The following is a 14,660-nucleotide window of genomic DNA, read 5'->3' as shown; positions in this document are numbered from 1 at the left end:
AGAGATCATCCCTGAGCTCCTTCTGCCCAAGGCTAGCACTCTACCACATAAGCCACAGCTCTATTTTTGGCTGTGTGTGTGTGTGTGTGTGTGTGTGTGTGTGTGTGTGTGTGTGTGTGTGTGTGTGTGTGTGTGTGTGTGTGTGTGTGTGTGTGTGTGTGTGTTTATATCTACTTCATTTGTGTGTGTGTGTGTGTGTGTGTGTGTGTGTTTATATCTACTTCATTTAAGCCTGTGCTACCAAAAGTCTGACAGCCAATTAATCAACTCACAATTTCAATACTTCTTTTCTTGGGCAATCTGACCTGTACTGCAGAAATGCAACCTGGTTCAATAAAAGGATCTTGAAGCCGGGCGCTGGTGGCTCATGCCTGTAATCCTAGCTACTCAGGAGGCTGAGATCTGAGGATCACGGTTCAAAGCCAGCCCAGCCCAGGAAGGAAAGACCATGAGACTCCTATCTCCAATAAACCACTAGAAAACCGGTAGTGGTGCTGTAGCTCAAGTAGTAGAGCGCTTGCCTTGAGCTGAAAAGCTGAGGGACAGCGCCCAGGCCCAGAGTTCAAGCCCTATGACCGACAAAAAAAAAAAAAGGATCTTGAACTTGACAAAGGGGCTAAATTGAAAGTTTAATGTAGAATCAAATCTTTGAGGAAACAAAGAAAATAAACTGTACAATAATCATAGTCTGATAAATCAAAATAGAAAATGAAAGTGGAATTAACCCATCTCATCCTAAACTTTGCATGCATGAAGCCATTTGAGCCACAGTGTCACTTCTGGTCTTTTCTGGTTTTTTTGTTTGTTTTTGTTGTTTGGGTTTTTTGGGGGGGTCCAGTTGTGGGGCCTGAACTCTGGGCCTGGGCACTGTCCCTCAGCTCTTCAGCTCAAGGCTAGCACTGTACCACTTGAGCCACAGCACCACCTCCGGCTTTTTTCTTTTTGCTTATGTGGTGCTGAGGAATCGAACCCAGGGCCTCATGCATGCAAGGCAAGCACTCTACCACAGAGCCACCTTCCTAGCCCCTGGTCTTTTCTATTTATGTGGTACTGAGGAATCGAACCCAGGGCTTCATGCATGCTGGACAAGCAGTCTACCACTAAACCACATTCCCAGCCCCCCACAAATTCTTAATGAAACCTGTGGAGCCAAATAAGCTTCATAATTTTCAAATTTTAGAAAGGTAAGAAAATATTTCCTTTTTATTAAGTTAATCCCCCCCACACACACACAGTGGCTTCTGGAACAGTATCTCATAATAATATGAATGTGCCAATGAGATATATACATAATCACATCAAATGGGGTGAGTCACAACTCTACTATAGCCTCATGACAAGAAACTTCAAGAGATTTTCAGTTTTCATAAGTATATAAAACACTTTTCAGCAATTCCTGCCCAATCGATGTTTTTGAGTCTGGGGAAAAGGAAAGGAGGATTTAAAGTCCACTCTCCATACTTCAGGAAGCCCACTGTCTTTAGGGATTAGTACAGTACATTTTAACTGTCTCTCCTCCAGGATAACTACCATACGGAAGTACCCTGGAACAATGAAGGTTTTACAGGCTGAGGTAATGGGTGAGTGCACTTGATATAACCACCTCTGAGTCTGGATGAGATTCCAGCAAAGATGAGGTGGCAAAGCTTTCCAGGACAGTGAAAACTTGGTAAAGGAAATAATAAAAAAGACCAAATGCCATGAGACAGGTTCTAAAAGTAGATAAACTTTACCCACCAGCACATAAAGAGAAGAAATGAACCCCTTTAGAAGACAGTAGAGACAATTAGATCTATGTATGTGCTTCCTACAAAAGTGCAATTAAAATAGGCACCGAGATGAAATATCAAAAAGTAGTCTAGAAAGACAACACATGGTCTTCAGTATTCAGTCAACAAATGTTTTCTGAGCACCTATTTTGTCTGCCATGACAGAGAAAGGGGTGTCAAACAAGGTTGTCCTGGCTATCACAAAGCTTTCAGACTAACAGGTACCCAAGAAATACCTGGCAAATACCTGTACTCAAAATCTTCCTCAATGCCATAGCTCTCATTAGTTTCTTTTTCTTTCCCAGTACTGAGGCTTGAACTCAGAGCTGTGAGCTCTTGCTTTAGCTTTTTCCACTCAACAAGGATGGCTAGCTACCATTTGAGCCACACCTCTACTTTTTTTTTTTTTTAATATCTGAACATGACACAGATTTTTTAAAGGGAAGAACAAGAATTGTACAGAGACTACATTACATAAAATATACTTTTTGGAGGGACAATTTTGGCAAGGTTTACAGGGTAAACATATAATAAACTATTAATGATGGTTCTTTTTCAAAAATTTTTTGATGTTTCATGAGACCTATAACCCCAAATCATACATGCTCTCACAAAAAGAAATCAGATTTTACATAGCATGTTAAATCTTTTTAAAGCCTGCACATACTGAAAATTAGTTTCAACCTCAGTGACTGCATTACATATAATCAACGATATCCTGATTAACCACAAAACTGGCTTAAGTTTAAAAGCAACTGAAATCCTAAAAGAAAATAATATTCTATTATTTGATAAATCAAAGCACTTTACATGTATAATCTGTAAAAGAAGCTAATGAGGAGTGAGCTCTACCTGTTTAACTGCTTTCTTTACACACCCAAATCATATGACAATTTCATCTGTTTCATCTAGGTAACTTATTTTAAAAAATCTTTAAAAAAGATAGTAAAATGGTAAGAACCAATTCAAGATTTAAAAAAAAAACCTGACTACATTAATGATAAGTTAGCTTTATGTTATTATAACACCAGAACATAACTTTCTTGATATTACATTCTAAAAACATTCCATAATATACTTAAAAGAATATAGCTTTCCCTCTGATTTGTCTAAATACAATCATATATATATTTATTTATTTATTTATTTATTTATTTATATTTACATATGTATTTGAGGATGTGGTGATGATTGAATCCAGGGCTTCACCCACTACTATACTACCAGCCATAATATATAATTTTTAAGAAGAAAATCATTGCCTTCTATTTATCTTCTAATAGCACAAACTCCATGTTTCATCTGTGTTACTTTTCCAGACCCATGAAACTGCTCTCTTATTTTATCATTTAAATTTTGTTTGCTGCCTTAAGAACACCCTAAGAATGCTTACCATTCCTGATAAGCTATTATGTGTCATTCTTTTTTTGAGATGTACAGAACTGCCTTTGATAGTAGTCCCCTTTCTTGCTATTTTCCTTTTCTAATAAATTGTATGGACATTCACTGAAGGCCTATAGGCTTCTCCCATTCCTTCCTAACATATCTATTTTAGTTGAGCAGAGGCAGTTTTCTTCCCAAGCTTGGCTACAATTATAAATTTTAGAACCAAAAGGACCTTAGAAATAAATTAGGAAAATTTCCAGTGTTACAAAAGAAAAACAGACTCACTACAGGAAAAAAAATTTAAAAAGGCGTAACTCAAATGAGATTATGTTCAAAGTAGGTATCACTAAGTAAAATAAAATTTGGCAAGAACTTCATGGAACAAAGACAGTACTTAGGTTTCACATTCTTGGTTTAAAAATCTTTTAACCCTCTTAATTTAAAGCAAACATAGGGCTAGGTATGGTGGCACACACTGTAGACCCAGCTACTCATGAGTTTGAGACCAGGCGTGGCAACACAGAGAACCTATTTTAAAGAAAAAAAGTTTTAATAAAAACTAAAATAATCTTAGGAGGTTGAGGAAATAGCTCAGTGGTAGAGGCTGTCTAGCATGAACCAAACTGAGTTCCATCTTCAGCACCAAGAAACAAATAGGCATTGTAATTATACACTAATTCACGCTAATTTTAAGTTGTGCATATGTATTATATTCCTTGTAATACATGTGATTTTTAGAACAGTAAGTGAAATTCAAGGAGTCCATAGCTATTATAAGGTTTGCCCTACAGTAAGGTTCAAATACAGACTAGCTACTACTGCAGATGAAAGAATAACCACTACAACTTCCAACTCTAGTAGAATTTTAAGACACTCAAACATCAGTTCTGAAATAAAGTTTCTTATAAATTATATGACAGAAATGATAACAGACTGATAATTGAAAATTTCCTAAATTTTTATTACTGAGATTATTGCTAAGGATAGGATAAAGTTTCCAATCAAAACCAAATAGGATTAAAAAAGAAATTAAATTTAAGTGAAGAGTCTGGGGTATGAATCAGTGGTTGAGGGCAAGGCCAGTAAGGCCAGACCCAGGGCTTGGTCCCCAGCACCAAAAAACAAACAATTCATTTGAAAGCCAAGACCTGAATAAACCCAAGGAGGTTTACTTCAAATGCTAAGATCATTAATTGTCAACTGTGATACTCAAGTATTAGAGTAAAACTGACAAGTCAAATAAAAACAGGAATTAAAAGCCTCACCCAACACAATCTTAATTCTTTACATATCTCCAAATCTTCCACATTTTGAAAAAGCCTCTAGCAGAGCAATCTCCCTGCAGACTAAATACTGGGCTGTGTACCTTTCAAGGTGATACAAATTTCTCTCTCAAAGTGATACACAATTACCTTGAGAACCAAGGTATTCAAGGTAACTTTGTTACTCTTCTAAACTTCATTCCATCTCTGCCATTCCCTTAACACCCAAGAAATGCTTCTTTGCCCTTTAAATTTTCCTTTGGCACCAACAGGGGATTCTTATATCAATGTGAACTCAAAACAGTGAGTTGGCCTTGTCCTGATACCTAGGTGCAATGAAGGTCAAAATTGAATATTCACTTCTTTTCGAGATCAACCCATTCAATCCTGTTATTGTAGTAGCACTTGTAGCAATAAAGAAAGTAATGTTATAACCATAAAATGCTACAGATGCCTTTGAAATACTGTGCCTGGAAATTACAACCTGGAACCAGGATTCATTTGTCAAAATCCTTCATGGGAAGGAGAAATGTATAGTTATGCAAATAAAGATCTCACTCCCTCAGGACACCAGTGGCTCTCGCCTGTAATCCTAGCTACTCAGGAGGCTGAGATCTGAGAATCTGGGTTTAAAGCCAACCCAGGCAGGAAAAGTCCTGTGAAAATCTCATCTCCAATAAACCACTCAGAAAACCAGAAGTGGCACTGTGGCTCAAGTAGTAGAGGGCTAGCCTGAGGGACAGCACCAAGGCCCAGAGTTCAAGCACCTTGACAAAACAAATCTCACCAGATACTTTTAAGAAAAAACATCTAATTCCAACTTAACATATTAACCCACTTTGGGCTAAATCACTATGTCCTGAAAATATATACAGTCTAATTTAAAAGATATAAAATATAATTCCTTGATTTACACTAAAGCTTTCTTTATGGATAATTACCATAGACTTTTCCCCTTACCCTGTTAGTATGATTGGAATTTTTTAATTTCATTGAAAAGGGAATGCTAGGGAGGATTATGGCTCAAGTAGTAGAAGACTTGCCTAACAAGCACAAGGCCCTGAGTTCAAGCCCCAGTAACACAAGATTTAAACAACAACAACAAAAAAAACAACAGTAATTTAACAGAAAATTATTAGAATGGGTAATGGCATAAATGCAAAAGAAGTTCACCAAGTCAAATAATACACTGAACATAAAGGCTATAGAATGGTGATTACTAGGGAGAACATCAAAAAGCAAAGGAGAAAAATTTGGTAGGAATTTCATCAATACTCTGCCAATTGTGGGACAAGGTAGATATGTATCAAGCTGTTACTTTATTCTTCATGTTTTCACAGGAGTAAGGAGTGGTGTATGCAACTTTGTACTTTTTCCGGAAGTAATAAAGAACCAGAACACTTTCTGGTTAGCTTCAGTAGAATCTTAAGGGCTACAAGTTACCAGAGCCTGGCAACAGTACCTTCTTCCTTGACCCAACAAGGCAGAGTGCCAGAGGAAACAGCAGAGTAGCACTATATAAACAGGGCAAGTGGCACAGAGCAGAGGCAAGTTATATAACCAAAATATATTTTAAAATATGTTCATAACTCATAACAACCTTTGCCTTTGGTTGGTTTCTTGTTTGGAGTATCAGTTGAAACAGTTAATTCAATATTATCTGGATCGCCTCCTTCCTCTTCAATAGCCTACATTAGAAAGAGAAGTTAATATGCTACACAGTCTATCTAAACTTATTTTATAAAAACGAAATGAAAAAAAAATTAGCAAACTTTAAGCCTGAAGACATTAGAAGGGTCAGTTATTTCATAAACCGACTTAAAAAAAAAAAAAGAGCAATCCTACAGGAAAGGGTGAAAGAAACTTTCCCTGGGTATCAAAACAAAACAAAAATCACAGAGGCTTTAAATTGTAAAGGAGTGGATAATTAAACATCGCATCTCATATGGCAAGAAAAACCTACATGTGTTCTAGGGCAGCTAAGTTTCTAGCTCACTAAAAGGAAAAATAAAGAGTTTTCCTAGTTTCTGTAAACGCAAACCTAACTGCTCCTCTCCTAAAATGATTCCAATGCCTCATTCAAATAAACCAAGTAAGCTGATCATCAAGGATGAAAAATATATATACATATCCATTCATCTATCTGGATGGATGGATATGGGAAGAGGTTATCTTTTAAAGTAAGATCTTGACGCTGAAGCAAAAAGGGGGTGGGGGCGGGGGGAGAAACAAAACTAAAACCAAAAATTCCAATGGAAAAACAAAACCTTCCTCTCACCCACCCATCAAATCCTACTCATCAATTTCACACCACCATCACCATCACCACCACCACCACCACCACCACCACCACCCCCGACCCACAAGATGGGGAGGAAAACGGTTGAGCACGATTTAAACGGTAACTTCGCCCAAGTCACCAAAGTAACCATTCTCTCCGAGCCCGAGAGGGATGCACGCGCTCACCATGGCTCAAGGTTGGGGACCCGGCGACACTCGGGGTCGCCTCGATCGCCTCTTCCCCGGGGAGGCCGCGCTGCCCCGGCCCGGTCCTCAGCCCGCACAGCCCCGGGGTGGGGGAGGGGAAGGTGAGGCGACGGGAGGGGGGGAGGGGGCAGCGGCTGGTCCCGGGGTTGCTCGCGGGGCCCTGTCACAGGCCCGGCCGGGCCCCGGCGTGCGGGGGGTGGGGGGGGCCGCGGGCGCCGCGGGGGGGGGGAGGAGGGGGGTCCCCATCTTCCCTCACACACACGCGCGCGCATGCGGCCGCCACCACCCAGGGGGGCGAGGTGGGGTGGAGTGGGGGGGGGAACGACCGCGCTGACCGCCCCCCTCCCTCCCGCGGGTCCCGGCGAAAACTGCGGGCGATCCGGGGCTGGGGTCGCCAAGGTGGGGAGAACGCCGAAGTGCGGCCTAAGCGCACCCCCCGGCCCCGCCACGCCGCGCCACCGGCACCCCCTTTCCTTCACCGACCTCACCGGGCCTCTCACCTGCTTGAGTCGGGAGACCAACACCGTCTTCACCCCGGTGAAGTCTAAGTTCCGTCGCTTCAACTCGGACCTCAGATCGATGACGCGCAGATCGGTGATCTTTTTCCCTTCCGCCTGCGCTGAGGCAGCCGAAGCTGCCACGGCACCGCTCGCGGCAGCCATCTTAGGAGAGCGGCGCGCTACCGAGGCCAGCCGCTGGGGCTGCAGGGCGGCGGCGGTGGAGCGCCAGCAGCAGCGGCGGCGGCGGCGGCGGCGGCGGCGGCAGCAGCAGCGCCAACTTCCACCCTTAGACCCGGGCGGCCGGCGGCGCCGCGCAACGCTGCGCACAATGAGCCGCTGGCCCCGCCCCCTGTCCGTCACCCCGGCGCAACCTGCAGTCGCTGCCGCCGCCGCCAGCACCCGGATGACAGGCACGCATGCGTACTGGCGCGAGACATTGGCAGCCGGGTAGCGCGCTTCTGGGAGCTCCGGGCCCCGTCAGTCAGTCAGTCAGTCAGTCAGTCAGTGGCGATTCGCTCGGGTCACCTCAGCGGTACGGGCCGAGAGGGTTCTGGCAAGGTTGAACCGCTGTTTTAAAACGAACATCTTGGAAGTTTCCGAGCGGGGGACGGTGTGTGCTAAGACAATTCAGACGGTTCGCGCCGTGGCTGGGCGCCAATGGTGGGGGCTTGCGGGACTTTTCCCAAGGAAATGCTTCCTCGGTCTTGCTGAATATTATTATTAATATTAATAAGGGGACCAGGGTGCGCTAATGAACGTGGATCCCCGAATTCCATTCATAAAGGTCCCAGAAAAGATGCAGAGGCCGGAAGGGGAGGGGGGGCTGTCGGTCCAATGAATGCAAAGGGTTTGCCTAATGGGACACGCCTTTACAGGGGGTCTCTAACCCACCTCACTTTCTTCTAGCTTGCCTGAGAAACAGAAAACTTCCTCTCTGTGTTTGGCCTCCGTTTGCTATCCTCCGTCCCCCTCACTCTGCCCCCATCCCCCACCCCACCCCGTGCACCTGAAACCACAAGCAAAATGCCAAGTCCACTGTTTGGTTCCCCCACCCCACCCCCCAGGATTTGAGATTCCAGAATCCGCTGGCCACCTGCAGGGATCAGCTTCCATTCGTGAGTACCTGTTCGTCATTTTAGCCAGTACTATTGGTAGTCAAAGCATACATATTTTAGGGAAGCAAAACGGTAAATTCTGTAATGCACAGTGAGTATAACGCACAATTAACTATACATACTGGGCATTTCCTGGGGTTCCCCCTCTCCCCCATCCCTCATTTCCTGGTTGTATAACTTCCATCCTAGCAACCCAGGAGGTTGAGATCTGAGGATCATGGTTCAAAGCCAACCCTGGCCATGAAAGTCCGTGAAACTCTTCCATTTAACTGGAGGGGAGCTGGGGAGCAAGAAGTGGGGATGTGGTTCAAGTGGTAGAGTGCCAGCCTTGAGTGGAAAAAGCTAAGGGACAGGCCCTGATTTTTAAGCCCTAGTATCTGCACATATGTACATACATACAGAGTACCTGACATTCTGGTAGTTCTTTACAGTTTATAAAGCATTTTTGACAACAATACCCCCTTTAATCCTTCCCAACTCTGTGAAGTAAATCTCTCTAAGGCTTAGAGATTAAATGACTTGTCTGAGTTTATATAGCTGATATGTGTCAGAACTGTGCCCTCGAATCCTGGCCTCCTGATTCCAAATCCAGCTCTATTTCTACCACAACATGGATTGTTAGAATTCAAATGCTCTTTAGAAATCCTCTGAGCCAATCCTCTTTATTTTTTTTTAATAAATGAAAATTTTAAGAGATTTGTGGAAAGGAGGGAGGGGACCTAACTGTTGACCAAATGTGCACTAAACCTTAGACTTCATTCCAATATTTTCCCCACTACTTTTATCTTCTGTGAACACTTTTATTTTTTGTACTACTGAAGTTTGCAATCAGTACTTTGCCCTTGCCAGTCAAGTGCTCTCACTCAAGTGACATTCCCAGCCATTTATGCTTTTGTCATTTTTTTTCAAATAGGGTATTTATTTATTCTTAGAGGTAATCTGGACTTCTATCCTCCTGATCTTTACCTCCCAAGTAACAAAGATTATAGACAGTGCCTGGTGCTTCTCTGGACATTTTTTATGAGGGCTTCTATGAACTCAAAATTTAACATTTTACCTAAAGGGGGTAACTTTTTTAATTGGCTGTATTTTCATTTTAAGAGAAAACAAAAAAAAAATCTAACATCAGAGTTATCTGAAAGTGGGGAATCTAGGTATCTAGGTTTTAACTTTTAAGGATGTAGCATTACTTGTCAAAATGCTAAATATGTTTTTGTTGTTTTGTTCTTTAAGAAAACATCTCTCTATGTAGCCCATACTTTCCTGGAATTTATGGTCCTCCTGCTTAGGCTGCCCCAGTGCTGGAATTACAGGCATGTACTACCATGCTAGGCTTTGCCAAGAATGTTTAATCTGAACCTGATAAAAGGGAACTAATCAGAAAATTCCAATTCTAAACAAATAACTGCTCTGTACTCTTTAAAAACACAATACCCTGAAAATAAAAGGTATAGTTGTTCTAGGTTAAAAATGAACAGGGAGCCGGGCACCATTATCTCATGCCTGTAATCCTAGCTACTCAGGAGGCTGAGATCTGAGGATCATGGTTCAAAGCCAGCCCGGGCAGGAAACTCTGAGAAACTCTTTTTTTTTTTTTTTTTTTTTTTTTTGGTCCAGTTGTAGAGCCTGAACTCTGGGCCTGAGCACTGTCCCTCAGCTCTTCAGCTCAAGGCTAGTGCCCTACCATTTGAGCCACAGCGCCACTTCCGGCTTTTTTCTTTTTGCTTATGTGGTGCTGAGGAATTGAACCCAGGGCTTCAGGCATGCAAGGCAAGCGCTCTACCACTGAGCCACCTTCCCAGCCCCAGAAACTCTTATCTCCCATAAACCACCAGAAAACTAGAAGTGGGGCTGTAGCTCAAGTAGTAGAATGCCAGCCTTGAGCTGAAGAGCTGAGGGACAGTGCTCAGGCCCAGAGTTCAAGCCCCACGACCAACAACAACAACAAAAAAATGAACAGGGAGAGAGATATAATAGTTCAATGTCATGTGAGATTCTTGTTTGGGTACTGAAACAAAGAACAATAACCAAAAACAAAACAACAATAACAAACATCCCATTAAAAGGACCATTGGAAAATCTGACATAATTAGGAAATTTGACCTATTACACTGTGCCGTTACACCAATATTACAAGTCAAGAATGTGATAGGGTCTTAGAGACATTGTGTTTAAGCAAGCCATGCTGAGATTTAGTATCATTCTGTGTATAATTTACATGCAATTGATTAGGGAAGAAACAGAGACAATAAATGTAACAACATGTTACCAATCTCCAAAGTAAATGTAACAAAATGTTAAATACTAAAAGAGACAAATAGATACTATGTTAACTCACAAATTTAGGTAAAGTGTCTAAAGTTGTTCCTAAACAAACAAACAACAACAACAACAACAAAAAACAGCAAGAGAGCCCAGCTGGATGCATGACTCCAGGTAGCAGAGTACCAGCTTAGTTCAAAAACAATACTGCTGACGAGAGGGCAGGGAGGATAGTGAAAGCAGAAAAAGATTTACATGGCACCCATGAGAAGATAGCACTTCAACCCATCTTTTCAGAGTACAGACAAGATTTAAGTAGACAGAAACCTAGAGACTAGGGAGTAAGTGAGAGGGGTGCATGAGCAGCCCCAAGTCACAGGCATGTTTTGGTGGTCAGAGGTGGCATTAAAGGTGGTCTGAGAGTCCATTATCTTGAGATTATATTGGTTAGGTGGTGATTTGGAAAAATAAGTATTATTGATGCTGGGCTAGGAAGGTGGCTTAGTGGTAGAGTGCTTGCCTAGCATGCATGAAGCCCTGGGTTCCATTCCTCAGTACCACATACACAGAAAAGGCCAGTAGTAGTGCTGTGGCTCAAGTGGTAGAGTGCTAGCTTTGAGCAAAAAGAAGCTCAGAAACAGTGACCAGGCCCTGAGTTCAAGCCCCAGGACTTGCAGAAAAAAAAAAGGAAGGAAGGAAGGAGGAAAGAAAGAAGAAAAAAGAGTTATTGATGCCTATCAGGTGGTCTAGTCTCTTGGCCAAGCTTTCCTGGCTTCCATAAGGGCTATAAGGCAACTGCTGAAGGGGATGGCTCAAAGCAAAAAACACCTATGCAAAACGGAGGTGGGATAGTAAGTTTTTCTCCTGATTTTAATTAATTCAGAGGCCCAAGTAAGGAACATTTCAACAAATGCAGTTTTTAAGCACCTGTTACAGTATCTCATTGTATTATTTTTTACATTCCTTCAGGTCTATGCCATAGATTTATAACTGTATTATGGGGTAGTTCTATTTTTAGTTTTTTAAGAAACCTCTATTCAGATTTTCATAGTAGCTACACTAATTTGCATTTCCACTAACAGTGTGTATGTGTGGGTTTTCCAGATGATTGGCATTCTGAAAAGGATGAAATGGAACCAAAATGCAGTTTTGCATAGCATTTCCTGATGGCTAAGGTTACTGAATATTTCTTCATGCATTTATTGGCCATTTTTACTACTTTTAAGAAGTGCTGGCTCAGTTTGTATGCCTATTTATTGCTTACATTTATTTGCTCTTTTGTATTTTACTTCTTTGAGTTCTTTATATGTTCAGTATGTCAATCCTTTCTACAATGAATAGCTGGCATTTTTTTTCTCCCATTCTATGGGTTGTCTTTTCATGATAGTAGTTGTTTCCTTTGATATACAGTGCCTTTTAATTTGATGTAATACCATTTATAAATTCTTGCTCTTATTTCCTGAGCTGTTTGAGTTCTAGTCAGGAAGATGTTGCTTGGGATCATGTAGTTAAGTGGTTTGTTGTTATTGTTTTTGCTTTTGTTTTTGTTTTTTTGTTGGTCATGGGGCTTGAACTCAGGGCTTGGGCACTGTCCCTTAGCCTCTCTGTGCTCAAGGCTAGTGCTCTACCACAACCACAGGACCACTTCCAGCTTTTCTGTTTATGTGGTACTGAGGAATTGAACCCAGGCCTTCATGCATGCTAGACAAACAATCTACCACTAAGCCACATTCCCAGCCTAGTCAAGTATTTTCCTATGATACTTTAAAAGATTTAGGTCTATTAGAAAGGACAAAATAATGGCATTTGTAGGGAAATGAATGGAACTAGAAGAAATCGTGTTGAGTGAGGTAAGCCAAGATCAAAGAGACAAACAGCACTTTATCTCCCTGATAAGTGAATGTTAAATCCAAAATGTAAGGTGATACTACAGTTAACAAGACCTGAGAAACAAAGGACCCCCACTCATCTGGTTGAATCACCACTAAACCCCATGCTGCTGATCACATATATGGTATATATGTGCACACCAGAGGGAAACTAGGGGGACACAGAACTAGAGGGAATCAGGGAAAAATATATAACGGGGACCCATCGGCAGCACTGGACATTGATCAAAACAAACTAAACAACTCAATGGCAGCGATGGGAGGGAGGGAACGAGTGGGAAAGAAGGAACAGCTGACACTATGCAAAAGGAAAGAAATGTACATATCACCCAATGTGGAAGAAATAACTGTATTGTCAAAGCTCATAGACTCATTAACTTTATAGACCATGATAGACAATTTGCCCCATGAAAGTTAGAATGTGTTTGTGACTTTAACTAAGCATTACTATCCACAATACTGTGAAATTTGTGAAATTATGTAATCACTTAATCACAATAAAGAATTTGCAAAAAAAAAAAAAAAGATTTAGGTCTTACATTAAGATCTTTAGCCATTAGTTAATTAGTTAATTAATCCATTTATGTATTTTTGGCACTGTTACCAGGGCTTGAACTCAGGACTATTTTGCTCAGAGCGGGTGATTTACCACTTGAGTCACAACTCCAATCTAACAAGTTTTCCAGTTAATTGAAAATGGAGTCTCTCACATTTTCTGTCCAAGCTGGCTTGATCCTTATATCTTAGTTTCCTGAGTAGATAGAATTATAGGTGTGAGACCACTTCCGGCTTTTTTCTTTTTGCTTATGTTGTGCTGAGGAATTGAACCCAGGGCCTCATGCACCCAAGGCAAGCACTCTACCACTGAGCCACCTTCCCAGCACTCCATAAGATTCTCTTTTGGGGGGGGCAGGGGGGGATCCAGTCGTGGAGCCTGAACTCTGGGCCTGGATGCTGTCCCTCAGCTCTTCAGCTCAAGGCTAGCGCTCTACCACTTGAGCCACAGCGCCACTTCTGGCTTTTTTTCTTTTTGCTTATGTGGTGCTGAGGAATCGAACCCAGGGCCTCAGGCATGCAAGGCAAGCGCTCTACCACTGAGCCACCTTCCCAGCCCATGCATAAGATTCTTATCACCAATAAACCACTAGAAAACCAGAAGTGGTGCTGTGGCTCAAGTGGTAGAGCGCTTGCCTTGAGCTGAAGAGCTGAGGGACAATACCCAGGCCCAGAGTTCAAGCCCCACAACTGACAAAAAGAAAATAAAAAAAGAAAGGAAAAGCAAATATGAGGGGAATATGGTCCAGATTTTGTATCGGGAAAAATAAAGACAAAAAAACAAAAAAAAAAAATCATCTGCAAAGGAAAACATTTATATAAATGACAAGTACAATTCAGTAGTTCTTGGGCTGGAGGCATATGTTAAGTAGTAGATTGCCTTCCTAGCAAACACAAAGCCCAGAATTCAAACACAAATCATTGTAATTGAAACTCTAATAGCAGGAGAAAGCCAGATACCAGTGGCTCATGCCTGTAATACTAGCTACTTGGGAGGTTGAGATATGAGGATTGAGGTTAAGAGCCAGCCCATGCAGAAAAGCTCTGTGAGGAGCTGGGAAGGTGGCTCAGTGGTAGAGTGTTTGCTTTGCATGCATGAGGCCCTGGGTTCGATTCCTCAGCACCACATAAACAAAAAGAAAAGAGCCTGAAGTGGTGCTGTGGCTCAAGTGGTAGAGTGCTAACCTGGAGCTGAAGAGCTGAGGGACAGTGGCCAGGCCCAGAGTTCAGGCCCCACAACTGGACCTCCCCCCCCAAAAAAAGAAAGAAAAAGTCTGTGAGACTTAATTCCAGTTAATCTGCAGAAAGCAAGAAATGGAGCAAAAAATCTAAGGGAAAAAGTGGTGCACTGAGATCGAGTCTCCTACTTCTATATGCATGTATACACATACACACACAAAAGTGAAAGAAATATAGACACAATCGTAACAGTTTA

The 14,660-nt window shown here is 42.0% G+C and overlaps 1 protein-coding gene and 1 pseudogene across 13 annotated transcripts in view; one reads left to right on the top strand and one right to left on the bottom strand.

Moving 5' to 3' along the window:
* Sltm (SAFB like transcription modulator) overlaps positions 1-7,736 on the bottom strand; it is a 44,254-nt gene extending 36,518 nt beyond the window's left edge. For 6 of the 13 annotated variants that reach the window (XM_069995309.1, XM_069995306.1, XM_069995310.1 and 3 more), the window contains exons 1-2: positions 7,405-7,689; positions 6,018-6,105 (exon numbers count right to left, since the gene is read on the bottom strand). In XM_069995309.1, coding sequence (XP_069851410.1) covers positions 6,018-6,105; positions 7,405-7,566 — 250 coding nt within the window. In that variant the 5' untranslated portion in view covers positions 7,567-7,689. Of the gene's footprint in view, positions 1-6,017; positions 6,106-6,883; positions 6,902-7,404 lie in introns of those variants that run through there. The other 7 variants (XM_069995314.1, XM_069995311.1, XM_069995312.1 and 4 more) reach the window with 4 other exon arrangements.
* LOC138808846 (large ribosomal subunit protein uL16-like) overlaps positions 7,733-14,660 on the top strand; it is a 34,731-nt pseudogene continuing 27,803 nt past the window's right edge.

Source organism: Dipodomys merriami, unplaced genomic scaffold (assembly GCF_024711535.1).
Source record: "Dipodomys merriami isolate MVZ:Mamm:240054 unplaced genomic scaffold, mDipMer1.0.p SCAF_48, whole genome shotgun sequence".
NCBI lineage: Eukaryota > Metazoa > Chordata > Mammalia > Rodentia > Heteromyidae > Dipodomys > Dipodomys merriami.
This window is presented reverse-complemented; position numbering and strand designations above follow the sequence as displayed.